This window comes from Denticeps clupeoides, chromosome 3 (assembly GCF_900700375.1).
Source record: "Denticeps clupeoides chromosome 3, fDenClu1.1, whole genome shotgun sequence".
Taxonomy (NCBI): domain Eukaryota; kingdom Metazoa; phylum Chordata; class Actinopteri; order Clupeiformes; family Denticipitidae; genus Denticeps; species Denticeps clupeoides.
In genome coordinates this window covers 17,044,609-17,070,421 of record NC_041709.1, presented here as the reverse complement: position 1 = coordinate 17,070,421, position 25,813 = coordinate 17,044,609, and the positions used below count along the sequence as shown (strand labels likewise).

The 25,813-nt window shown below is 42.7% G+C and overlaps 4 protein-coding genes and 1 long non-coding RNA gene across 12 annotated transcripts; 2 read left to right on the top strand and 3 right to left on the bottom strand.

Moving 5' to 3' along the window:
• Positions 1–1,590: 1,590 nt before the first annotated feature.
• On the bottom strand, positions 1,591–5,079 carry LOC114787115 (uncharacterized). Its single transcript, XR_003749301.1, has 3 exons — positions 4,977–5,079; positions 2,410–2,531; positions 1,591–1,931 (listed from the first exon to the last, which is right to left on the bottom strand). It is a non-coding gene; the product is annotated as an uncharacterized LOC114787115 (long non-coding RNA).
• scrn2 (secernin 2) lies at positions 4,383–9,385 on the top strand. 2 transcript variants are annotated; one of them, XM_028974896.1, is made up of 9 exons: positions 4,383–4,554; positions 5,070–5,232; positions 5,945–6,126; positions 6,766–6,965; positions 7,096–7,311; positions 7,400–7,565; positions 8,056–8,236; positions 8,409–8,567; positions 8,900–9,385. In XM_028974896.1, exons 2-8 carry the CDS (start codon positions 5,071–5,073, stop codon positions 8,559–8,561), a joined length of 1,260 nt encoding a protein of 419 aa, XP_028830729.1. In that variant the 5' UTR covers positions 4,383–4,554; position 5,070; the 3' UTR covers positions 8,562–8,567; positions 8,900–9,385. The 2 variants fall into 2 exon arrangements, with proteins under 2 accessions (XP_028830729.1, XP_028830730.1); XM_028974897.1 differs by having other exon boundaries at positions 4,384–4,554; positions 5,070–5,146; positions 8,409–9,385.
• A 2,237-nt stretch (positions 9,386–11,622) lies between these two features.
• On the top strand, positions 11,623–18,037 carry LOC114786831 (uncharacterized). Of its 7 annotated transcripts, none has more exons than XR_003749254.1 (7): positions 11,623–11,946; positions 12,068–12,379; positions 13,587–13,775; positions 13,850–15,100; positions 15,387–15,957; positions 16,416–16,892; positions 17,732–18,037. XR_003749254.1 is itself a non-coding variant. In XM_028974356.1 (7 exons), coding segments are annotated over exons 1-7 (2,037 nt in total). In that variant the 5' UTR covers positions 11,623–11,913; the 3' UTR covers positions 16,418–16,945. The 7 variants fall into 7 exon arrangements, 3 of the variants coding, with proteins under 3 accessions (XP_028830189.1, XP_028830188.1, XP_028830190.1); XR_003749255.1 differs by lacking the exon at positions 17,732–18,037 and adding an exon at positions 16,979–17,363; XR_003749253.1 differs by lacking the exon at positions 17,732–18,037 and having other exon boundaries at positions 16,416–16,526; positions 16,693–16,945.
• LOC114786834 (group XIIB secretory phospholipase A2-like protein) lies at positions 16,061–18,487 on the bottom strand. The gene is made up of 4 exons (XM_028974359.1): positions 17,848–18,487; positions 17,148–17,236; positions 16,702–16,867; positions 16,061–16,503 (listed from the first exon to the last, which is right to left on the bottom strand). Exons 1-4 carry the CDS (start codon positions 18,101–18,103, stop codon positions 16,385–16,387), a joined length of 630 nt encoding a protein of 209 aa, XP_028830192.1. The 5' UTR covers positions 18,104–18,487; the 3' UTR covers positions 16,061–16,384.
• A 149-nt stretch (positions 18,488–18,636) lies between these two features.
• On the bottom strand, positions 18,637–24,410 carry LOC114786832 (zinc finger CCCH domain-containing protein 8-like). The gene is made up of 11 exons (XM_028974358.1): positions 24,088–24,410; positions 22,393–22,483; positions 22,018–22,204; positions 21,557–21,843; positions 21,352–21,471; positions 21,159–21,267; positions 20,905–21,014; positions 20,638–20,729; positions 20,066–20,289; positions 19,634–19,736; positions 18,637–19,182 (listed from the first exon to the last, which is right to left on the bottom strand). The coding sequence occupies exons 1-10, from the start codon at positions 24,144–24,146 to the stop codon at positions 19,648–19,650; spliced, it is 1,368 nt and encodes a 455-aa protein (XP_028830191.1). The 5' UTR covers positions 24,147–24,410; the 3' UTR covers positions 18,637–19,182; positions 19,634–19,647.
• Between the last annotated feature and the right edge of the window lie 1,403 nt (positions 24,411–25,813).

Here is a 25,813-nt window from a genome sequence, read left to right as displayed (position 1 = left end):
CCTCTTTCAACTTCAAACCCAGTCATTTCTGCAAGCTGCACTTTGATTGTGCCAAACACCTGTATTTTTGGGAAGAGACTTCCTCAACTGTCTCCGCCTCCCATCTTTGATTGTTAAACAGCAGTGGCGCCGTCATTACTGTCTGTACGGCCGAAGCCGCCCAGTTCCCTCCACTTACCCTCCCCCACACAACACTGCTTTATCTTTAATTGGTTGTAGATTCTTCTTCCCTTCTTCTTTTTCTTTTTTTTTTGCATCCTGCATTTACCTCCTGTGCATAATCCTTAATCATCCTGACTGTGCTGTTCCTATTTATTTGAGGTGCGGGCCCCAAGACGTTGTCTGGGTTGTGTAGCATAAAATCTGGTTTGCTCGTTCCTTGTTTGCTTTGTTTTGTACATGTTCTTAAGATGTACATGTACGCCTTAAATAAAAGTCACAGATACAATTCCTTCAACCTAGAAACTTATTAAAATGGCTTTAGTGACTTTTATCCTTACAGAAAATGAGAATTTTTACAATATCGAGCTGTTTGATTCAAACTTATGACCAAGACACTGGAGTCCCAAATGTACCAGGAACAAAACTTAAAGAATGGATCAGTGATTACAGCTTCCTTTTGGTGTGTGTGTGCGTCTGCAAAGCAATAAATTGCATGTCTGAATGCCTCCTCCACTGAATCACCAGTTGAAGTCTTTCTGTCCGGAAAGGGCTGTAAATGTATTTACAAATGTCTGAGCTTCCACTGAAACTCACAGGCGATGACTGGACTTGCAGGAATGTACTGCATTATGTACTGTACTGCATTAAGGCATACTATTGTAGGTATAAATGTCTAAACAATGTTTTTTTTTATTTTGAAATGACTGCATAATTGAATTAACCACGATTCCATAATTGTAACATTGCATTGTATGTCTCAGATGAAACTTCTCCAATCTTGTCATGGAATGTTAAAAGCCTCCGCCGTCACGTTAACCTGTTTCAACATGCTACGAAATCATGTTTATATTGCTTATTTTCAGACAATTCACATACTATGAGGTGAAAAAAATGTTGTGTAGTGACTAAATGCATAACTTTTATTATGGTACAGGCACCAGAAACATTCATAATTCAGCGCTTTGATTTCCATCTTATGACATTTATTGAGTTCTGCCTGAATTCCACACGAACAAGAGCAGATCAGTGATGCAGCCTTATTTTTATAGTGCACATTAAACTCAAATGCTATTACAATTATTACAATTTATTTAAATCTCTATATGATTATTCAAATTTGTCCCAGAACGAAATATACTTATATCATGGTCTATTCACTTTATCCAATCACTAAATTAAAATTGCATTAAATTACCATGATCATTGTACACATCTGTTGCTATTATATTATACTTTTAATGAATCAGTTGTACATTAAGGTACTGCTAATTATTAATTTAACACATTAGAAGTACATTTGGTGTGTTAGCTGTGAATTCTTTTGACCCAGCTCATTTAATTTATATCATCATCTACTTTAATATGCTAAATATATTTTAAGCAGTGCATAGAATCAGGTCCTAAAAAAATATTTTTCACAATTATTTGTAATATCAGGTAATATCAGGAACGTACTGTAATTAATTAATGGGACAAAATATCTTCAGTGCAGAGCTGTAGTGCATCGTTGTATAGTGCACTCATGTCCTGGGTTTGTAAAGCCTTTGATTTCATTCTATTGTCTAGTGTACTGCATCACGCTGTTAATTGCTTGTCTTTGTAAATTCAGGATAAAGCAATTTTACGGAATAAGGGTGGGTTGGGGGGATAGGTGCTTCTCTTTGCTCTTCAAAGCTGATTTTCAGCAGAGGAGAAAAAGGAGATCAGTGCAGCCTTTCGGCAGGGTCTAATCCGGCCTCCTCCCATGCTCTTCACTGTTGTGCCTGTCTCTGGACCGAACGATGAGAATCAGAAGGGCAAAAAGGCAGAGGACAGGCAGCGGGAATCACAGCAGTCGCGTTGTCTGCAGACAGTGCACTACCTCCCCCCCGCCAGCTCCCATAATACCAGGCTTTAGCAGCAAGCACTGATCCCTGCCACCCTGTCTTCACTTCCCCACCTCGCCAGATTAACGTCTCCTCTGCTAGCAGCCACCTGTCCATCCCCCATGTCGATCCTGGCTCGGCTTCTAACGATGGCCAGGGACGGAGGGGCGTCGGCTCGGCCGGTCCGTCACCCACACAGGGTCGCAAACGTGCAGATGGAGAACTGCACTTTATCAATGGACGCTCCTGGAGGGCATGACTAATGGAACGCGTCAGCCGTGCTTGTGCAGTGAGCGGATGTGTGTTTACAGAGTGTCTGTCGGGTGAGAGTGTTGTCTGGGTGTGGCCGTCTTGTGTCTGTATCGTGTTTGTTTTTACTTACCGTCTTTTTTTCTGTCCGCATTTGTTTTGTCTCAGCAAACACCGACCATTTGGACGGCCAGGGCCTTGTCAGCGGCGGACAGGAGATGAAAGGCCAGACGCAGCCGGAACACAGCAAACCATCTGGAGTGATAGAAACGTACACACAGACCACAACTTCAGAACTTATACCACCATTCAAATGTGTTGGCTTATTTACAAATGACCTCATTTTTTATAGGAAACTATAGATTTTTTCCCATTAAAGAAATTTCAAGTGGATCAATTTGTAGCAACAAGGCTCGTGATCAGCAAAAATGTGTCTTTTTTTTATTTTTGGTGTTTTTCACATTCAATTCTTTATAACCTCAGCAAATCTAGAATGCCCAAGGTCTGTCAAGCTATTATTGATGCACGTGGAGGTTTATTTGAGTAAATTGCTATGCATTAATCATTTTTTAACATTTTCTATTTGATTCTAATTTATTCTAATATTTGGATGATTAGACTAATTTAAAAACATTCAGTATAATATTTGTCAAAGATCTGAATTGTTCTCCTTGTGGGTGTGAATTGACTTTAGTTTTGAAGGTCACATGTAATTGATATATAATTTCTTATATATTGTTTTGCATTCAGTGTATTACACAACTGCGCTGGTTTAACGTCAACTGTTCATAACATATATGTTTTGTTCACTAAACATTTTTGGAAATTGTGAACTGTCCAAGTACGGCATTTTTCTAAACCATTCATTCTTCCACTTTTAGTCTAGAGCATGTTGATCAGCACTAATCCCACAAACAGTAAAATCAAATGAAGAAGGCCGACAAACAACCAAACCATATAGAACAGAGTGAGTCAGAACAGAGGAATGTGGCTGCTAAAACGAGGTGGTGATGGACTTTTAATGAGCTTCCTGTCAGATGTCGACATAATTTCCGTACAGCCATGCGAGTTTGACTGGTACTTATTTTAACACTACTGCGCACACAGCCTGACAACAATGCTGCTTGACAGGTTCAGGCATAAAACTTTTTAGCTTTATGGGTTGTTCATTTTTTACGAGATTCTGGGCTGTTCCTGGAACCTATGGGCCGCTCCTCAAAGCCCCACTCACATCACATGTGTCATGTACGTGCTGCCATCAGCAAAGGTCCCTCAAAGTCAGAACTGCAGAGGCCATATCAGAGCCTCCTGTCTCAATTTGTCACAATGCATTTGTGCCCTGATCATGTGCCGCATCTGTCAATCAAGCTCAAGGTAAAATAGCATGCAGTGTTGTTATACTAGGTGTAATTGTGCCTTGTCATACATGTACTGTTATATTTGAGACACGTGTAAAGCAGATTTAGCAATGTTTCATTTAGGATGAATAAACTAGTCATTTCATTCTTCTAGCATCTCACCTTATTGATGCTTAAACTTAAAAACTGTAAACCCCTCTTTTATCTCAATGCATTTTGCATATCTTAAAGCATTTTCTTAATGCATTTAAAAAAAATTCTTCTAAGGAGACTACATAAAAGTCGACTTTAAACCAGCTTCACGTGTGCATTGCATGGCTGCACCGAGTTATATGGGGTGGCGTTGCGGTGTCCCGGGGCAGTGGTGGCCTACCGGTTAAGGAAGCCGCCCCCGTAATCAGAAGGTTGCCGGATCGAATCCTGATCCGCCAAGGCGCCACTGAGGTGCCACTGAGCAAAGCACCGTCCCCACACACTGCTCCCCGGGCGCCTGTCATGGCCGCCCACTGCTCACTCAGGGTGATGGGTTAAAAGCAGAGGACACATTTCGTTGTGTGCACCGAGTGCTGTGCTGTGTATCACAATGACAATAATTTCACTTCCACTTTTCACTTTCATATAATTAAACGTAAAGTCGCCTGCGGCACATTCAGTCTTTAGGTGGCGCCTTTTCAGGCCAGGCACGCCTGAATAAACTTCATTTATTCCAGAATGAATTTGCCCATTTGAAATGATTTACAGTATGATCTTGCTAGCCACTTGACAGGCGATAAGGAAAAGGAAGGAAGGAAGGAAGTTGGGTAGGAAGGAAGGAAGGAAGCAGAGCGGCGGGCTGTGGGCGCGGTCACGTGACGTCTCCGCTGCGACCTGCTCCATCCGGGCTCGCTGTCCGGTTCCGAGCTAGACGGAGGGAGAGGAAGGTAAACCCCGCACGCCGGGAGCGGCACCCGACGTTCCGGCCCGCGTCTGTGCTTGTTTGTTCGGGCTGAATTCGCGACGTGATCGCTGGCGACGTCGCTGTCGCAGGCCGCGCCTGTCAGAACGGCGAGATGACGGCGTGTGTGACGGATCGTTGGCGGGGTGGCGGGGGGTCGTCATCATCATCATAATCATCATCATCAATAACAACAACAAGTTTCGACCGCTTGTCACGAACGTGTGCGTTTGCTGCGGCCGGGGTTGGAGGAGATTACGGCGGCCCTGTAATCCTCGTCCGCGGAGCGCTCCGGTTAAATGTCGTTCTTTCGGAGGCCGCGTAATGCATCCGCTGCACACAACCACCTTAAATATGAATGCATGGCAGATATTGGCAAAAAAAATGAGTGAAAATGAACACGATCACCTTTAATTGATTGAATTTGGTACAGAGCTTGTGGTTTTGTTGATCCGTTCACGCCATGAATGAGAGAGGGACTTCTTCTTTTTCTATCCCCAGGATGGCTGAGCCACCGCAGTCATGTGACTGTCTTGTGTCACTGCCCCCTGGCTCCCGAGAGGACCATGTCATATTTGGTAAGAATTCCGACCGGCCCAGGGACGAAGTCCAGGAGGTCGTTCACTTCCCCGCCGCCTCACACCCGTCTGGGAGTTTGGTGGAGGTAACTCGTTCTCCACGTTCTGCATTTGGTTATATCCAATTTTCTTGTCAGTCTGTCCATTACGGGTGGGGCGGAAATAATGTTCAGTAGCATTTACACAGTTCAGACGAACATCACGAACAGGAAAAAAACAAATCAAACCAACGGCAATAAACATTCATATACAGCAGAATATTTACTGTATTGGTGCTGCTATGATGTCCTAAATTCAACCTGCAGATACTCACTCACTCACTTTCCATAACCGCGGCTGCTGGAGCCCACAGTGGGTGCAGGGTGCAACACACACACACACACACACACACACACACACACACACACACTTACACACTCACACCTACAGTCAGTCACCATCCACTTAGTTTGGACAGCGGGTTAATTAATATACATTCATTACTATATATTTGACACCATGCCAACAAATGCACAGTGGACATATAATTTTATATAGAAAAGTTATTTGGAGCGATAATTCAAAATGTTACAGTACTAATAATTCAGAAATTGTTGTATTGTGAGCAGTTTTCGGGAGGCATATTGACTTTTTCTCTTTCTGACTGTAATGGCATGGCTTTATACCCTGAGCAGAACATCAGCATACTAATACTACTAATACTACTAATGTTAAATCATATTTTATCATTGTACTACTGTACAAACTGCAGCAGGCTGTTGTTAAATGTCATTCGTCATGGACTTTCCCTCTTTGCAGTGCACGTATATATCCATCCCCCAGGCGGAGCACACTCACGCAGTGGTTCTCAGTCGCCCTGCCTGGCTATGGGGGGCTGAAATGGGAGCTAATGAGCATGGTGTGTGCATTGGGAATGAGGCGGTGTGGACCCGGGAGCCCGTGGGAGAGGGCGAGGCACTGCTGGGGATGGATCTAGTCCGGTACGCTTCACATAAGCACTTCAGTGTGTTAGGATTTTCTACATTTACGTTTACATGTAAGTCGCCTTATCCAGAGCGACTTACAACGTGCTTAAGTTACCATTTTCTCTCTTTGCTAACCAATCTAACCAAATATAGGTTAGCAATTTTTCTCTAAAAAATAGTACTAGTTGCTACTGTCTCCTTGCAATAATTGGACCATTTTGTCCAATGATGAGTATAATCAGTCCAGCAAATAGCTTTTTTATTTGCTATTTAAAACATTGTGTATAATATTACAGCCCTGCTTATGAATGTAAATCATGTCTAAAAACAAGTCAAGTCAGAGAATAAAGTGTAGCATCGGTGAAATCACATCACATTCAGTACTAAACATTTGAAGATTTAAGAACATCTTCTTAAATACACACTGTTATTCACAATGCTATTTTCATAGCAAAATATGTATGTAATAAAATGGCCTCTTTGTATCTGTATCTCCCAAAAATAAGACATTTTTTCTGCAGATTTGTTGTCTTACATTTGAGCCCTATACCAATGAAGCAAAATGTAGTAACAGGGAGGTTCTTTTATAGGTTAGTTTAGAGTGTTTAAGGTAGATAGGTACAGATTGTATTTCATATTTTAACTGTTTGACAGTTTGGGACTGGAGCGAGGGGACAGTGCCAGGGCTGCATTAGGTGTCATCACTGGACTGCTTGAGCAGCATGGCCAAGGTGGGCCATGCAGGGAAGACCCTAAACCCTTCAGCTACCACAATACCTTCCTGCTGGTGGACCGGTTAGAGGCCTGGGTCCTGGAGACGGCCGGGAAGCTATGGGCAGCACAGCAGGTGACAGGTAACTCCAGGTCTAACATCACTGGCTCAAAATCACAGGTGATTCTGTAAAGCACAAAATCTCTCAGCTTGCACTCTTATTTAAAAAAGGTTTCAGTCACGTTCATGTTTGTTCATGTGTTTCTTGGCAGAAGGAGTAAAGAACATCTCCAACCAGCTGACAATAGAAACTGAAATCGCGCTGGAGCACCCAGAGCTGCGCAGTACTGCCCAGGCTCAGGGCTGGTGGAATGGTGAGGGCGAGTTCAGCTTCAGTGCTGCGTTCAGTCCAGATAACCCTCCTGCCAGGATGGAGTTGGCCAAGCAGCGCTACAGGGGAGGCACCGAGTTGCTCAAACAGCACAATGGTGGGTGTTGAGTAAGTGACTGTGTGCTTTTAAGTGAAAGCAGCAAGCAGCTTTTCTCACTCGGCCTTGCTTTGTGACTGTTCGTCAGGCTCAGTTACTGCTGAGGTAATGATGACGATCCTGAGGGACAAGGCCAGTGGCATCTGCATGGACTCTGAAGGCTTCCGCACCACGGGGAGCATGGTGTCTGTCCTGCCCCGGGACTCTGCCTACCCCTGCATCCACTTTTTCACTGCCACCCCAGACCCGTCCAGGTGCTACAAGTCTACATGGCTACGAACTACACAATTTTCTGGTCTTTGTAAATGGTCACCAGAAGTATTTTTGTTCTTATTAGGTTCTTATTAGGTATTTTTGTTCTTATTAGCTAATTAGGTTCCTGCTAATTCTGTGTAGCACTTATCAGTTCAATTGTCCAAACACAAGCACAAAGAGAAAGTTGAGTTAGACTATCCAGTTTTGATATTTTGACACATAGACACATGCACATATCCATCACATGCACGTAGCAAACCAAATTATTTCTTGGACTAATTTTCCGTAATAAAATACTGAACACAAATAGACAAAACATGTTGATTTTGAGCTGTAGTTTAAAAATGCTATACTTAACATTATGGAACATGCTATCTTAGCAAAGTAAAAAATGAATAGAAAAAAGCATTTTTGTTTTGGCCTGTTTATTTGTCAAGGTGTGTTCCGTAACATTTTCCTTTGCACTTTTTTCTTTTTATGTGCTTTCAGGTCTGTGTTCAAGCCTTTTATTTTCTCAGAGTGTATGACTCCTGTGCCCAGGGTGATCTCACCACAATATGGGCCTGAGGACCCTGTCAGAAAGCAGCCTCGCTTCCGGAGTCAAGTGGCCCGGGAGCATGACCTGTACAAGGCCCATCAGCATGCTTTAAGCAACATGGAGACTGACCAGGTAAAACATGGAACACGGTTGTTTACAGAAGCCAGGGGATGATGGAAATCCAGTGATTTTGGTGCCTGTTTGAAAAAAAATATATATAAATATATATACATATTGCTTTTGCATTTTTAATGCATTTGCATTAAAAAAAAAAATTTATCCTTGTACCCACATATTCTCCTAGGAGGCCGGAGCATCTCTTCAGGAGACCCTGCGTTACCTGGAATCCCAGTGCTTGATGGACATTGGGGCTCTGCTCAGAGGAGAAATACCCGAGGAGGATTTAGGCGACCTCTTCTTTGATTGTGTGGATACAGAGCTTAAGTTCTATCAGTGAGAAAAGGCAGGTATAGAGGTATCCTTAGGCACAGAGAGATGGACACAGCATACTGATAATGGCCTACCAACTGCCAGGGGCTGTAAGTGTGTTCTGAATAATGCTGAATTAGTTTGAACATTTTACAGCTGAACAAATAAATCAAAGTCTGTAAATGTAAAAAAACAGCCTACATAAGGTGTAGCAGAAGAACAAATGAGCACCGATTCCAAAAATCTGAAATTATATATGGATGAAACATCATTTAAAGTTCTGTGGTTTAGTTGAAGCTGAAGTTGAAGCCAGGGTCTGGCCTTGGTTGCTGTTGAATTGCTTATTGTGTTTTTCTTTTTCTCCAGATGCTTTGTTTGGAGAACACTAGTGCTTACTGATTTGATGAGAAGATGAAGATGAATGTGCCCTACTGTCCAGTCAGATTTACGTGTCATAGTTTCACAATACCATGCGGTCTTGTAGTCAGTTGTAGTCATTTACGCCCAGGTCATGTGCAATTACAATAAAGGGTTAGAAGGACACTATTGCACAACGTTAGGGAGAATGTGTATGTGTATAGGTTTCAAATGTGTGTGTTTTAGATTTGGGCTGTTCCATGTGTAAAACCAGCTACTCATCACTCCGAAAGTCAAAGGATGTTTGATTACTTGCTGGATGGCCAGTACAAATTGATAAATCTTAAGATGGGTCAACAAAGGAATTGTTAAGATTTGCATTTACATTTAGAAATTTTGGGAGACGGTAAAAAATTGTGTAAATGGTACTGTAATATAGGAGCTGTTGAAGGATTGCATATCTGCTGAAAATAAAGGCTTACATGTGGACGTGTACTATTGGCCCTTGTATTTGTTTAGAAGAAAATTCACAGATTGGTCATGTATTCTGTATTACCTTTACGCTGTTTAGCCAACGCCTCATATTGCAGAAACATTAGAATGGGCTTTGGTACAAGAATGACACCTACAGGTGTACTTGGTGATTTTTTTTTTTTGTTTTTGAAGGACCACAAATGTACAAGATATTTGTTTGATTCATATACGATGAGTACTACATATGCATGCACTGATATACAATTAATACATTGCGGCTATTGGTTTTTATTATGGTTTGATCAATTTTATACACCTTTGAGCATCTAAGCGCATGCACAGATGAGGCAATGCCTGCTCTTAACTGAGCACACAAGGGTGCTTTCATTCTGTATCATTTAATTTGGCTTGCACAGCTCTTGGGGGTGAACATAAACCTTAAGGCAAGTATGCGTCACATTTTCAATTAGCTGTACATTCTGAACACACGCACAATTGGGACAGGTAGCATCTCATGTAAGGCTAAAGATAATGGAAAGTGAAGTGATAATAAAATGTGTCCTCATCCATTAACCTTAGTGAGCAGTGGGTGGAGACGGTACCTTGGTCAGTGGCACTACTGCAAACACACACACGCACACGCTGGCTCCAGATGAGGTGATGATACATGACCAATAGGGTAATCAATAGATAAAAGAAATGTATAAGAACGAAGTATGGCATGGTTCCATGCACTGACTGGCTGTTGTATTACTGCGCATTGCAATAAAATTCTGCTTATAATTTCCAGTTTCCTGAACAAGTTTTCAGCATCTTCTTCTCCATGACACATGGACTATGCACCATATCTGTGGTATGATATTTAAAAAGAAAATGCAAATTGAGTCATGTGCATTCACAACCAGTTAAAATGCAGTTTGCATTAATTCTGATATTTTATTTATTATCATTATGAATATCTTTTTTTAAAAATTATTAGTTTACTCTTGTACAGGTAAATAATCCAAAAGTAATTACATATACTGATTATTATACTGATTCAGTCTGCGAAAACTTGTTTTTGCTCCAGTTATTGATTAATTTGGATTTGCAGATTTTTTTTAGAATAAACTAAGTAATGATTATTAAACTAATACGTTACGTTCGATTGCCTCCACCATGGGCACTGTGACTCTAGGTCGAAACGATGCTGTGTTGCCAGGTCTAATTTAGTAACCCAATTAGTTTTAATTACCGATGTGCGATTCCGATACTTTATACAAAAACTAAATGTAATTGGAAAGTCAAACTAAAAAGTGTGTCTTCTTCGCTCCATGAGAGTGCTGCTGGGGGCGGGGTCTGGTGATCAAACATGTTTTTTTGTGACGTCTTTCTGTGACGTCACTGAGTCACGTCGACGTGTGAGGAGCAGTATTTATACCGGCACGTTTTCTTTCAGTTGGAACCGTGGTACAGAAAAAGAAGATGCGAAAATATCGATACGTCTGATTTGCCTTGTCATGAAGGTGTCATCCTAAAACAGATCTCCAATCACTGAAATCAAGTATCTAAGTAGTCTATGTTTTGTATATACTAATATGTATATTATTAAAAATAAGACTATGTCTAAGACTATGTGCAATATGAAGTGAAGTGGCAAATAAGCCTACCCCCTTGTATATTATATATAATATATTTATATTTATAATGCCCTTGTATATACACTCTGCAATGTCTCCTGTACTGTTTTATACCATACTGTTTTATACTGTCTATACTGTCTATATGTTTTGTGTGTTTTGTGTGTCTTGCACTTTAATTTACTTAATTTACTTTACTTGGCAGACACTTTTATCCAAAGCGACTTACAATAGGAAGACACCAGCAATTCTCATTCGGTTTCTATAGATTTTCAGTTAAAAAACTAAGAGCCCTGATAAGGCCTAACTTGTCAGGAAAAGAACATGCTCAGAAATTGTTAAGTGCTAGACAAATTTTTGTGTGTTAGTGTTAGACTCGTTTGAAATACTAAACAAGTGGGTTTTCAAATGCTTCTTAAAGCTGGTGGTAGTCTCGGCTAGTCAAATGGAGCAAGTTGGGGCAAGTTGTTCCACCAGCCAGGGACAAACAAAGGAGAATAGTCAATTGGGATCGGAGACCTGTGAAGAGGGAATTTTTAGTCTCATTTTGTTTGCAGATCTGAGAGAGCGTGCATGAGTGTAGCGTATATATATTTTTTGCGTATATGTCCGGAACTGGCAACACTGCTGTGACGTCACCACGATGCAAGAAAACGCCACTTGCACCGTGTTGCTACCCAGCCGTACGTGTTTGCCGCGTTCGCTCTTTTCCGGTGTAAGGACGTTGTCTGTGGTGCGCGGTGATGTGGTGGGAACCCTGAACCGAAACACCTTTAGGCTCTGGATTTTCGTACCGGAGTGAAAAGGACAGACGAGGGGGTCCCGTTAGCCATCTGGCTAACAAGCGCTTGTCAGAGCTAGCCCGCTTGCTCGCCTATCCCAGCGTCACTAATTATGTAGCGTGCGAGCATTACAAGTCTGTAGGATTTCATGTGGAACTTTAGGGAAAAGCGCGAAGAGGATGTAAGTCCCCGTCCCCCCCCTTTCTCTCCTGAACATTTAACGTTGACATGTTGATTCAGGCGTGCTAGTGGCCGAGTGTGTTGAAGTATTCCAGCCCCTGTCCGTCGCTGTCTGTGTGCAGTCGGCGAGCTGCAGCCCGATGGAGGCGACGGAGCCCGGCTACACGCGCACCAGCAGACTCGGCGCCGAGGACGGGGCCGGAGAGGCCCGCGTCTCTCCGCCGCCCCGGGTTCCTGCTCCGGACCACGACGACGAGCTGGTTCGGAAGAAGCGACTGCTGGAGATGATCGAGCGTCAGATCGCGAGTAAAAGGAGGGACTTAGCAATGAAGCGACAGCTGCGCCATGAGGAGCCTGCCGGGGGACAGGTGAAGAGGAGCTTCCTCGACCAGGACGCACCGCGACCGAATTGTTCCGAATCAGATGACATCTGGGTATGCGTTTCACTTTGCGTGTCTTTAAAACTCGCGTCGGACACTTTTTCAATAACTGCGGGGTGGCAGCACTGCACGACATTAAAACTGACGAAGGGCATGATGGATGCAACTAGACTCCATCCTTAAACCAAGTACCTCTTTTCAGCCTGCAGTAACCGTAGTGCCTCTTTGCACGTTTTGTCCGTATTGTTCGTCATTCTCGTCACACTTCGTACAGGTATGAAGCTGCCGATGATAAAGTAACCTTGAGGAGGATTGGGAAGCCCGGGCACAGTCAAAACTGTCCTTAACGGAATGTGTTTGGAGCCGTTATCTGTGTGGGTTGGACTGTGTTATTGTAAATATGCAATTTTCTTAACTTTCTTTTTTTTTTTTTTTTTTAAATCAATGCGTCAGGCAAGTAAGTGCTGGCCCTGTAATCAGAAGGTTGCCGGTTCGAATCCCGATCTGCCAAGGTGCCACTGAGTAAAGCACCGTCCACACACACTGCTCCCCGGGCGCCTGTCATGGCTGCCCACTGCTCACTCAGGGTGGTGGTTACATTTACATTTACATTTACGGCATTTGGCAGACGCCCTTATCCAGAGCGACTTACAACGTGCTTTCAAGTTACCATCGATGAAGAGATCAATTCCGGTTCACTAGGACCCCAACTATGAATACATCTATTTAATTCACTCTGTTGTAGATTCTGTACACAAAGTTCGACAACAAGAAAATTACAATTTAATCTAAATATTCTTTAAAGAGGAAGGTCTTGAGCTGTCGTTTGAAGGTGCTCAGTGACTGAGCTGTTCTGACCTCGAGGGGAAGTTCATTCCACCACCGAGGGGCCAAGACGGAGAAGAGTCTAGATGAATGTTTTCCTTTTACCTTCAGAGATGGAGGGACCAGGTGAGCAGTACTGGAGGCTCAGAGTATACGAGGTGCAGTGCGAGGTGTAATAAGGGATGTGAGGTAGGATGGTGCTGCTCCATGTTTGGCTTTGTAGGCCAGCATCAGTATTTTGAACCTGATGCGTGCAGCTACTGGGAGCCAGTGGAGGGAACGTAGCAGAGGGGCGGAGTGGGAGAATATGGGAAGGTGGTTAAAAGCAGAGGACACGGTTGATGGTTAAAAGCAGTTCTGTCACAATGTGCTTTGCAGCAGTGTTTTACAATGACAATACTTCACTTTTAAAAAAAATGTGCTTTTTTTTCCATAGGTCCCTCCCATCCCTGAACCGGAGAGGGGAAGTTCATTTGTCTTTTGGAAAGACGAAGATAGCTGTGTGAATGGGGGGACCTCTGGGCCATTGGACATTTCCACAAACCTGTTTCCAAAACCCAGGACAAAGGGTATTTTGAAGCACCATTACAGTGTTGGCCACAGACTTGAAGCGGTGGAAAGAAAGGTTGGACAATGCAGAGAAAGTGTTTGTTTCTCTCTCTCTCTCCTTCAGTTCTTTATATATTCTTTATATTTCAGAGTCCTTCTCCTCTCCAAGATCCAGATGAACTTGAGACAGTGCACACCCAAGGGACACTTCATCACAATCACACTTCCAAGAACTTTCAGCGTTTCCTCAGTGTGCTTAACAAGGGGGTGGACATAGACAGGCTGTCTGCTATCGTCAATGCAACAGGGTCTGCGGGATCTGAGAAAATGCCACCGGGCCGCAGCTCCGCACCTGAGAATACTTTTTGCCATCAGGACCAAAGGAGGACCTCGTCTCCGTCTCCGACTGCAGTGAAGGACTATTACAACAACGAACCAATGAAGGACAGGTCTGTTTATAGAGGAAGTGCAGAGGAAAGAAAAACTCTGCCCTCACCTGAGAAAGAGGAGTCCAGGAGGAGCAAAGCAAAGGACAAGCACAGCAGACGTAAGAGAAGCCGCTCTAGGTCCGTTTCTTCTGAGGATGAGAGGGTAAGCAGGACGGAGAGGGACAAGAAGGAACAACTGCAAAGGATTCAAACCCTTCTCCAGACTGTTGGGCTGGAGCTGGGAGAGGATGAAGTTAGCCGTTTGACCGAAAGGACCAAGGAGAGGCTATATGGGAAAAAGCCTCAAAGGAAGAGCAAAGACTTAGACGAGGAGTATGGTCTCAACCCAAAAAGCGACCACGTTCCATCTAGTGTAACTCAGCTTTCTCGCTATGGCTCAGTTCAGCAGAACAACGGCAGCTGTGGTGCCGAGACCGCTGGAGTCTTAACTCCGAGCCACCTCTCTGCTGTAAACCATCACTCCACACCCACGACGGCAAACTTCCCTCACATTCTCCAGACTCCATCGTTACCCGGGCCTTCCTCGACAACTCCGAGCCACCTCTCTGCCGTAAACAACCACGCCACTTTCGTTACCGCAAACTTCCCACAGATTCTCCCGACCTCATCGTCACCCGGGCCTGCCGGCGTCTCTCATGCATATTACAACAGCCAGTACCACGTGGCGAACAGCTGGAGCTACATGCAGTGGAGCGGAACCCAGTCGTACGCTGCGCGGCACCCGTACCTGCCACAGGCCACCCAGTATTACAGTCAGGCAAGCCCCAGTATTACCCCAGATACACCCAATTACTGCTCCGCCGGCAGCTTTTTCCTGCAGTCCGCAGCCGTGGGCAAAGAAATGGCCGAGACGACCAGATATCGGTGTCTGAAAACCATCGAGACAAAACCGTTGCCTTGTGCAGCCAAGAATGCTGAAGTTGCCTGGCAATCAAAGAAGAAGAAAAAGAAGGTGATCGAGAGATCAGTGTGTTATGGGCTAATATTCAAATGATTGAATATTGTATTGTAACATATATATATATATATATATATATATATATATATAACATCTCACACCCCAAAAAGAACAGCCTGTACCAATTAATGTCTTCATTTTTCCTTCTTTTCCCCCCATGTTTTCAGTTTGTCCATAAAGGCACTTGTTTGAGTGTGAACGTCCCACGTTACAGAACTGTTGATCATATCTGAAATGGTGGTAATTAATCTGATTTCCTTTTTTTTTTTTTTTTTTGTAGGGAGCTGGGCAGAAATTTACCATAGGAGCAACACCGCCAGCAGCATCAGTGAGCACCTCTGAGACTGTCCAGTCGCTGAATACCTCAGCAAACAGTCCTTCTAATAATATCTCAGATCCTCCGCCATTTCCAGGGGCATTGAAAGACTTGGCCAAGCTATTCCCAAAATGGACTTGGTTGGACTGGTATGGAGATCATGCTTGGGTCGTAGGGAATAAAGTGTATACACGTAAGGGAGTTAGAGTTAAGAGACCACATAACATCCAGAGCATTAGCTGTAATAAATAATAATTATTTCTGAATGTAATTAAACCTTTTTTTTTTTTTTTATACCCAGTACTGCTACTAGAGCTAGTGCTCGGCCAGTACATGTAGGTTCATATAAAAATATTCATTTCTTCAGCAGTCTGAACAATTCCAATTTTTATTTTATTATTATTATTTTTTTGTACCTGAAGTTCTCATTTACAAAGTCCATAGTTTTCTTTTTCCCACTGGGGACATAGGGAGGAAATTCAAAAGAAGTTCCAAGTTGGGACCAGTACCATAACGACACCAGGACTAGTGCAGTGTAAGTGGAACGATTTTCTAAAGACAAAGCCTTCAAATGCATATCTGATAAAACAGCAAAGATAAGAAATTTCACACCACATGTAACCTGATGTTAAATGGCCTCTAATTCTGTTAATTCTGTATACATGCTAGTGTAAAATGTGTGTAGAGAATCATTGCTTTTGTAACACTACAAGATTTGTAGTTTTGACTGAAGCATTGAAATATTTTAATGTAAATAGCAACATGAAATAAGTTACAAAAAGAGAGAACTTGGGAAAAATCCATGGCGCTGTGATTTGCTTGCCTGTGACACTGTGAGGCAACTGTACTTTCTTTACACATTTTGCATATTTACAATGCAGCCCCGGTGACTTTTTAAAATTAAAAAATCTCCCCTGAGAGGCTATTTCTGTGTTTCTAATGTGGATGCGGGTTCTTCTTGGTCACAACTCGTCCTTCTCCTCCCCCTCACAGAGGCATGCTTCTCTCTGGCTGTTCATGTAAGGCCTACAGCCCAGAGTCCAGACAGTGTTGAACAGTGTGTCTGCCACTGCCTCGCATGCTGCAGAGAAATAGAAAGGACCGGTAGGAAACATAAGCTACACGGATATTATGTCCACATTTTCACATGAGCTAACCCTTAAGAACTAAGACAAAAATTGACTGTAGTATTGAGTTATTAAATGTTTAATCAGCACAGTACAAACAAATACTCAGAGTCGTGCTGACCTTTGAATGACTTCTTATCAAGGATACTGACCTTCAACCTTTGATACAAAGCCCAAGCTCTTCTTGAGGTCTGAGCAGATATTGTGGAGACACCAGCGGAATTTGGAGTCACAGCGATACTTATTGGACCCACACGTGTCGTAGCACAGGTCCAACTGGTTGCAACACTTGGTCATGGCTGGGACCCCAAGATCCACCTGGAAAAGGAGGTTATAAAATCAGGTGCAATCTTCTACATTTTAAAAAAGCCACATTGGAATGCCATTATATCTACAACAGAGTGAATAAAAAGTGTCTTGATTTTTCAGTTGGGTGCGAAGGATCAACATCAGTAACTCGGAGATGACTGAAATAAATGTAATCCAGGCCAGATTTTTCCAATCAAGGCCCAAATTTGAAAAAACTTGAGTTTAAAAGCAGTGAATAATAGAAAAATGTGATAAACACAGTGAGTGTGTGACGGTGACTGCTACGTACAACGTTGGGTACAGGAAGTCCCAGGAAGTAGGAACTACATCCATTGGGCTCTGGAGTTTGGTAGTCAGGACGAGGAATGGGAGCTTTTCCTGCAACCAGAATTTGACCAACTTAATCCAGGATTTGCTGAAGCTGTAATCCAAAACTGAAGCAAATCACATTTGATGACAATTGATGAGTGAAAACAGATTGTGAAATTAGCTAGAACTTCATTTGGAGAGGGATGCAATCTATGAATGATGTAATCTGTGGAGTTGTATTAGTCACAAGAGGTCAAAGGTTTTTCCCCACCCTGATTTAGGTCAGTTACTGGGGCTAATAAAACTTATCATTAATTATAGTTTGTCAAGTAGTAATTAAATCACTTAACAAAGCCAAATGAAGCTGGAGAACAGACGTTCAGCAATCTGTTACTTTTACTACTTACTTTTAATTTAACAGATTTCAACAGATTTTTAACAATTTCAATAAAAATCACAAAGCTGGGGTTCTGACAAAGTACTAACTCCAACCATTAAACAGTAAGATCAGGTGATCACTATAACATGTGTGGTTTGTTTTCCTTCCATATTTTCATCATTCAGGATTAGGAACTTGGTCATTGACTATAGGTCGTCAAAAGGCTGAATTTGTACCACTCTCCTCTGTCTGATGGTTCTGTCTCAATACCATGACGGTACATGAACATATCCTCCCTTACCATAACGGCAGCGATACTGGCACACACCATCCCGTCCTCCCAGAAACTCCAGCATGGAATCAAAGTACCCATTCACAGCCTCAAAGCTGCCGCGCAGCGAGTTCAGGCCCCAGTCGTCGTCGTCTCCATCTGTCTTCGGTGCTTCAGCAGCTTGCGTCGGTACAGCGCGCCCCGTTTCCTCCTGAGCCAGGTCTGACTGGAGAGCGAGGCACAGCACCAGCAGGAAGGCCACAGACGAGCGGCAGCAACAAACCATTATGTTGACCAGCAGCCCGGAGCAGTGCTGCTAAACATCCGAGCCCAGGGAGGAATGCACAAATGCTCCTTCTCACATATGGCCTCTTTGGAGGCCTGAACTTTGATCCAGACAGCAGAACAGGCTCCACTGCGAGGGAACGAAGGTCAGTCACTATCTTGATTTCGTTCCCACATATTTCCCAATGGCTATGACAATGATTTCAATTAGGTATGTAATCAGACCAACAAGTGACAGTCACTGTAAAGCAAGCGATTTTAAAGTTAAAATGGCCACATTTAAACATAAAATATTTCAGTGGCTTCTTGGCGGATCAGTATTCGAATCGGCAACCTTACTTACCTTCTAGGCCACCACTGGCCCTTTATTTGATTACCAAGAAGTGATTAACAGATACGGATGGGTTACCACTTGGCATAAAATTTTATATCTATATAATAATAATAATAATAATTAATAGTTGCCAGTTGCATACTATGTTAGTTCTTGGATATTAAAACTCAACTAATTACATTTAAAGGGTCTCCACACAATGTAGTTGACTATTTTAATACATTTTCATTAACAGAATAGATTTGTTAAAGACTCTGTAAGTGATTTTCCAGTCACAGACACAGTGAATCACATAAAACATCTACATTTGCTCCAAGAAAACAATACACTCTAAACAAAATCCATCTCCAAAAATTCAGTTCAATGATATGCATAATATTAAAGCTTACACCATAAGTGCTTTTAAAAAATATTGATATTAAGCTTATATGGGCTAGTCCAGGCTTACAGCTGAATGTTGCTAAATTGATGACTGACAAGAAATTACACAAAATGATTGTGTGTGTATATATATATATACACACACACACACACACACACACACTTCAGCCTTGAGCCATCATTACTTAATTACTCTTGATTTCTGATCCTCTCAAGCTTCTCATCTCCATGACAGAGTTGCACCACACAATCCAACGTCTGAAGTGGCCACTGAAGTGTGTAGGGGGCTAGAAATGAAATCAGCCAAACTTCAAGGTTCACTCCACCTTCACCACCTCAGTGTTTCAGCTGGACTTGTGTGACAGCTGGAATAAAGAAACATCTCACTTTAAAACATCCTAAAGTACATCCTGAACAGGAATCAATACAATTACTACATCACATAACTAGTGCACCAGTGCAAATTTGAAGTCTTTGACCTAAGGCATGCCCTCAAACACCCTTCTAATAAATTTCATGCTGTTAAATCTTCCCAGAGGAGTGCAGGGGAAAAAAAAGTGAAAGTGATTGTCATTGTGAGACACTGCAGCACAGCAAATGGTGACAACAAAATGTGTCCTCTGCATTTAACCATCACCCTTGGTGAGTAGTGGGCAGCCATGACAGTGTTTCACAATGACAATCACTTCACTTCAGTGCTGGACACAAACCTGCAGTTATAGCTGCAACTGCTGCATCTCCACATGGCAGTTGTGGCCTAGTGGGTAAATAAACTACATTTGATGGTGTATCTGATTAAGAATTAAACCCAGTTACCTTTCTTGCTGTTGCTAACATACATTAGCTGTGTCTGGATCCTCTTCAAAAGAGCATGGGCTGAGGCGAAGAAAGAGTCCCCTCAGGACAGAGGACCCAGATTCTGGATCATGAAAAGCTACAATTATTCTGTTTGCTGTTCACAGTGTTTTGATGCAAGACACGTCACACCTGTTTTTTTAATTAAAGCTCCAATTCTGTAATTATTAAGTCAGAAAACGGCCAAAATAAATCAAATAAGACAAGACATTTTCCTGTGATACAAAGCTGAACTAGGACTATGACTTGCATTAGTTTAGTTAGTTTTTAGTTGAAATTCTGATGACAGATTAAATAACTGAGCCACTGTTTCAGCTGCATACAGCAATTACTCTACGGCCCTTATGCAGATTTCAATCTAGAGACATTTCATACAAAATATCATGTCCTTACCACTATTATCTGAAGAGTTTGTCATTGCAGACCCCCTTATATAGAGAGATGTTGACATTGTCAGTGAAGTTGGGGTTTCTGGGGCCAGTTTGGTGGTTTCAACACTGTTCAGGGCACCAGTTGTGGGCGGCTGATCAGACATGTTTGAGTTTCCTTCACAGGATGCAGTACCTCCAAACTGACATACAGGCTCTGGTTCTTTGATGGAATTATAGAAATTTAGTCTGTTGGGAAAATAAAATAGACACACAATATCTAAATGTATACAATGGATTTAAGAACAAGTACATGGCAGATTTTTGTGATGTTTAGCAAAGTTTTGCTCCATTTGAGTAACCTATAACTTGTAAACAATCTCAAGTGGACAGTGATGGCCTAAGCAGGCAAGGAAACGGACCCGTAATCAGAAGGTTCGAATTCCCAAACCACCAAGGTGCCACTAGGCAAAAGAACTGTCCCCACACACTGCTCCACAGACGCCTTTCATGGCTGCCCACTGCTCACCAAGGGTGATGGTTAAAAGCAGAGAACACTAGAATAATACTTTGTAGAAGTGGCTACTGTGGTCTTACCTGATGTCCTCCAGAGGTTTCTGTTCTTCTTTGATCTTTGGTTCTTCTGTGTTTGTTAATTTCATTGTTTCTTTTCTCATCTCTTCTTCTACCTGTTTATCATTATTCAGCAGTTTTAATATTCCAAGTACTTAATCTACAAATAGGCATCATATTCACTTTCCAGTATATAAATCCATTAAACATAATACTCCTTAACAAACAGACCTATGTGCAATGTTTAGCCAAGTGTACTAGAATAAGCATTTCCAATGTTCAACTACTTGCCTTTTCCAGAAGCCCTCTGGTAAGTTCAGTCAGAGGCTCATGAGAAAACTTGCAGCTTTCTCCTAGCAAACACTTTCTGCCTAAATGAAAAAACTTGCATGGAAAGGTACTTGCAACTTGTGTCAAGGAGTATAGATTTAATAAATATTTATTGTATTTTTGTAATGTACTTAAGCAATATTTAAGATGGTACCAACATTTTAAGTACATTAAAACGGCTTCATAGTCCTCACAAAGAACAAATGAAAAGATATTGTGCATATAGATGCAGTTTTCTTTCGAACAGCAGCCTTGCACGTAGAATTTACAGAGCTCGTTCTTCTTTACTCCTTCAAATGTGTGCTCAAAGTGGCAGTCATCTCCCTAAACACAAAGAGAGACTCTCTTCACTCAACTCTCAATTCTGATTCAATTAAGCAGTGAAATCCAAACTCTTTGTACGTTTACCTTAATACACCGTCCTCGGAGAAAATGTTTGCAGATCAGCCTGCCACCAATTTCCAAAGAGTTCAGTTCTTTGAACTCCTGTGTCATGAAGGGTTTTCCTTTCTGAACTGGTTCGCTAGACTGGGCAGTGCATAAATGGTGTCTGGTAAAAAAAAAATCTTAATATCACATTTATTCAAGGCAAATTGATTTCTTTGACACAAACCTGATTTTTTGGCAGTGCATTTTTTGACAATTTCCCTTCCGGTTTGGGCTGTCTTCTTCCTCCCTTAAAGGAACCATCATCCCTATTCATTAAGCCTGAAGAACAGTTAGCCGATGCCGATTTATTCTTGTTGGTCCAACTTCCACCTCTGTTGGTGCAGCCTCGTCCCCTCATTAAATGTGCTCCACCCTTTATGGGCACAGTGGCTCTTCCTTTGTTTTGAGAGAGTGCTCCACATTTCTGCTGCACGTTTTGTTTGTCCTTTCTGCGTCCATGCGGCATGTGCTCTAGGAAAATTAACATTACACAAAATCAGGTTCAAGTAATTATTATTCTACATAATCAGAAATGAAAGCCCCTTACAAAATATCCCAAGGATGTACTTGAAGTGATGTTAGTAAGCGTGCTCCTCTAATATATTATTCACACCAATACACATCAAATTACAAATCCAGTCGTACCTTCCGCAGCAAACTGTAATTTGTTTGAAGCGCAGATAGTTTTAGTTGATTTCATTTCTGCCTCTTTGGTTTGCCGATACTGATTTAGTTCCTCAAGGAAGTCCTGCTCCTTCTGCTCATAATTGAATGGTACCATGCAGTAATTACTGGCCTCGGAATCATAGGAGCCCCAGAGTTTCCTGCCCCGCTGTGTGTACAATGATGAGATCAGTGATAAAATAATTTCACAGCTAAATCTACACCACCAGTTAGCACAAACAGGAATATGACTGAAAACTCAGAACATGTGTCTAATGGAGGACACTAAGGATAAGTTACCAAGACAGTACATTTAATAGTCTTATAACAAATATAAATGATGAACTCCCGTCTCACCTTCTGACTCTTCCCAACTCCCGGGATTTCCTGTAGGGCCCTTTTTCTGGGCTGAGATGGCATAGTCAGGGCCGGAGGGTCTGAGGTTTGTCTAAAATACAGATACGGTCATCACAAAACACACTACAGGCTGATCCAACTTTGATGGCCTTAAAACAAGTCAAAATGAAGGTCAGTAGTGTGTGTGGCCTCCACGTGCCTGTATGACCTCCCTACAATGCCTGGGCATGCTACTGATGAGGTGGTGAATGGTCTCCTGAGGGATCTCCTCCCACACCTGGAGGAGCATCCACCAACACCTGGGCAGTCTGTGGTGCAGCATGTTTTGGTGGATTGAGCGAGATATGATTTCCCAGACATGCTGGATTCAGGATCTGGGGAACGGCCGGGCCAGTCCATAGCATCAATGCCTTCATCTTCATTTCAGGAACTGCAGACACTCAAGCCACATGAGGTCTAGCATTGTCTTTCATTAGATGGAACCCAGGGCCGACCGCACCAGCATATGATCTCACAAGGGGTCTGAGGATCTCATCTTGGTACCTAATTGCAGTCAGGCTACCTCTGGCGAGCAGATGGAGAGCTGTGCGACCCCCCAAAGAAATGCCACCCCACACCATTACTGACCCACTGCCAAACCGGTCATGCTAGAGGATGTTGCAGGCAGCAGAACCTTCTCGTCTCTGGACTCTGTCACGTCTGTCACATGTGCTCACTGTGAATCTGCTTTCATCTTTGAAGAGCACAGGATGTCAGTGGCAAATTTGCCAATCTCTGGCAAATGCCAAACGCGCTGGATGGTGTAAGCAGAACCCCCACCCGTGGACATCGGGCCCTCATACCACCCTCTTGGAGTCTGTTTCTGACCATTTGAGAAGACACATGAACATTTGTGGCCTGCTGGAGGTCATTTTGCAGGGCTCAGGCAGTGCTCCTCCTGTTCCTCCTTGGACAGAGGTGGAGTTAGCGTCTCTGCTGCTGATTTATTGTCCTCCTTCGGCCTCCTCCATGTCTCCTGATGTACAGGCCTGTCTCCTGATTGCACCTCCCTGCTCTGGTACTACGCTGACAGACACAGGAAAACCTTCTTGTCTTCTTGTTCCCTTTATTTATTAATTTATTAGCAGTGTTTAGCCTCCTGAGACCCAGACCCACCTGTTGTGTCTGCAGTGGAGATGACTTTGTGAAGATGAGAGTGAGAACCCATATGAGGAAGATGTAATAAACAAAGACACAGTGCCATCTGAAGCATATCGCAATCATATCTGGGCCAAAACCAACATGTAAGAATATGAGATTTTTGATTATGAGCAAAAAAAAAGATTAGCACAAAGAAATCTGTTACATGACTGGTGGATGGATGGATAGATACTTTATTAATCCCAGAGGGGACAAAAAAAAGACTTGCTAAATTCTTTTTCTATGTCTTATATTCATGCCTGTTTTGGAAGAACACAGACTTAAAGATGATTGGAGCCCAGAGCACTGCTTCAATCTTATTAACAAAAAAAACTAACAAAAAGCTCTTGGATTTTATTGATTTATCACACTAACGAAATCCTGTTGTAAAATTTTCATAAAATTAGGTACAATTATTAGTTGTACTTAACACCCAAGCACTTGACTTACATGAAAAAAAAATTCTAAATACTTTTTTTTCCCCTGAGTGTCAAGAGGATGTGAACGGATGCTCACCCAGCGCTCTCGCCTTCATCGTGACCTGGTGGCGCGGCAAACAGGCTGGCAAAATCCATCGCAGCTACGGCCCACCATCTACCGCAAAGCACGGAGCTAAAGGCTGCTTGAAGTACGTGAGCACATGCTCACAGCATTCGCCACACGTTAGTTAAGGTGGCGAAAGAGTACACGGGGGTTATATATGTATTTATACAGGACAAGAATAAACGCGGTCGTCTTATTTTAACACGCCGTGGACGTTTAACAGACACAAGTTAGTTCCAGAAAAAGAACCTTCGCTGTCACTGTAAGAGCCGGAAAGCGCGTCTCCATGTTGGTTTAAACCGCGGCCACGTGACCTCAGAGCTGTGTTGCCATGTGTTGTTAGAAAAGTGGGCTATAAAAAAACCCCTAAATAGGTGTTTTGGCTCATCAAACGAAGCATTTTTGCGCACGTATCAAGCACACGCATTTGACGTCTTTTGCATGGTTGTATATTGTTATTTTGGTGTATTAATCTCCTACAATTCGTTTGTAATTAGCGGACATGGCAACATATTCATGACCGGTGTCTGACGTCAGATACGGAGACGCACGCACGAGATAAGCATGTTGAGATCTAAGTAAATGAAATAAATGAAAACAGTCTCATTAATAAGTGAGTATAATTTCGTCTAACTGAGGAAACCCGTGAGCGCGGCGAATTAGCTAACATTATCCATACTTACAATCAGCAAACTGGAGAAACCCAGGCTTAAATGTCATACTCCGCTGTAGTAAGGGGGGTTCCCAAATGATCCCAGAGAAAGCAATATGTGGACCCCTTTTAATTCCAATGACATTGTTCTTTCTACAGAGTTTTGTTGAAGTTGGAGCTGCCAAAGTAGAATTAGGCTCCTTTTGGATCATATAGTCAAAGGAATACCCTTGTCTTGCACTTAGGTCTGTAAAATTTCTTCTGCCTTTCACAACAAAATGATGTCAATCTGGCTTTTCCAGGGTGACCACAACCAAGGCCAAAGTTAGGATCAGATATAAGGCATCCTTGGAGGCCACTCCAAGGCTTCGTTCACATGGACATCTGAACCAGGCTTATTTTCTCGCGTCAGGTTTGTTTGTGGCGTCAGGTGAGTGCGCACTGAACAGCGACTGTTTTTTCAGCTTATTGGAGCAAATTAATGCCTCCACACGGGCGTTCAGCACCAGCGTATGTATGGCGTCCAATAAAGGCTGCATGCAACGTTTTCTTGCCGTCAACTTCTGCTGAAACATGAGAAAAACGTTGCTATTGCGTTTACACGACAACTACATGGTGTTCAATTGACATCTTGGAGAACCAGATATGTCCAATGGTTCTTTACAGGAACTGTGAGAAACAATGTTTTATGAAAACTGTAGGGGCAGTGGTGGCATAGCGGTTAAGGAAGCGGCCCCGTAATCAGAAGGTTGCCGGTTCGAATCCTGATCTGCTGAGGTTCCAGTGAGGTGCCACTGAGCAAAGCACCGTCCTCACACCTTGCTCCCCGGGCAGAGGACAAATTTCACTGTGTGCACCATTTGCTGTGCTGCTGTGTATCACAAGTGACAATCACTTCACTTTCACAAACAAGAAACACCTAGACTGTAAGTTTTAAGAATACGTTGTAAGTTTTTAGAATAGTGATTCATGTTTTCAATTCAGAACTACAACCCAAGATCACCCACGTATAAACACTCTGGATAGAGTAATTACTGCTCCCAGAGG

Coding starts and splice junctions, on each gene's coding strand:
- LOC114786831 (XM_028974355.1), top strand. CDS start 11,914: ATGTGGAACTTTAGGGAAAAGCGCGAAGAGGAT. Junction 11,947..12,067: donor GGGAAAAGCGCGAAGAGGAT/GTAAGTCCCCGT, acceptor GTCTGTGTGCAG/TCGGCGAGCTGCAGCCCGAT. Junction 12,380..13,586: donor CCGAATCAGATGACATCTGG/GTATGCGTTTCA, acceptor TTTTTTCCATAG/GTCCCTCCCATCCCTGAACC.
- LOC114786834 (XM_028974359.1), bottom strand. CDS start 18,103: ATGGTTTGTTGCTGCCGCTCGTCTGTGGCCTTCCTGCTGGTGCTGTGC. Junction 17,237..17,847: donor CCAGTATCGCTGCCGTTATG/GTAAGGGAGGAT, acceptor TTCTGGTTGCAG/GAAAAGCTCCCATTCCTCGT. Junction 16,504..16,701: donor CTTTGTATCAAAGGTTGAAG/GTCAGTATCCTT, acceptor ATTTCTCTGCAG/CATGCGAGGCAGTGGCAGAC.
- LOC114786832 (XM_028974358.1), bottom strand. CDS start 24,146: ATGGATTTTGCCAGCCTGTTTGCCGCGCCACCAGGTCACGATGAAGGC. Junction 22,484..24,087: donor GATGAAGGCGAGAGCGCTGG/GTGAGCATCCGT, acceptor TCTGTATTTTAG/ACAAACCTCAGACCCTCCGG. Junction 21,015..21,158: donor AAACTGCATCTATATGCACA/ATATCTTTTCAT, acceptor CACAAGTTGCAA/GTACCTTTCCATGCAAGTTT.
- scrn2 (XM_028974896.1), top strand. CDS start 5,071: ATGGCTGAGCCACCGCAGTCATGTGACTGTCTTGTGTCACTGCCCCCT. Junction 7,312..7,399: donor GTTGCTCAAACAGCACAATG/GTGGGTGTTGAG, acceptor ACTGTTCGTCAG/GCTCAGTTACTGCTGAGGTA. Junction 7,566..8,055: donor GCCACCCCAGACCCGTCCAG/GTGCTACAAGTC, acceptor ATGTGCTTTCAG/GTCTGTGTTCAAGCCTTTTA.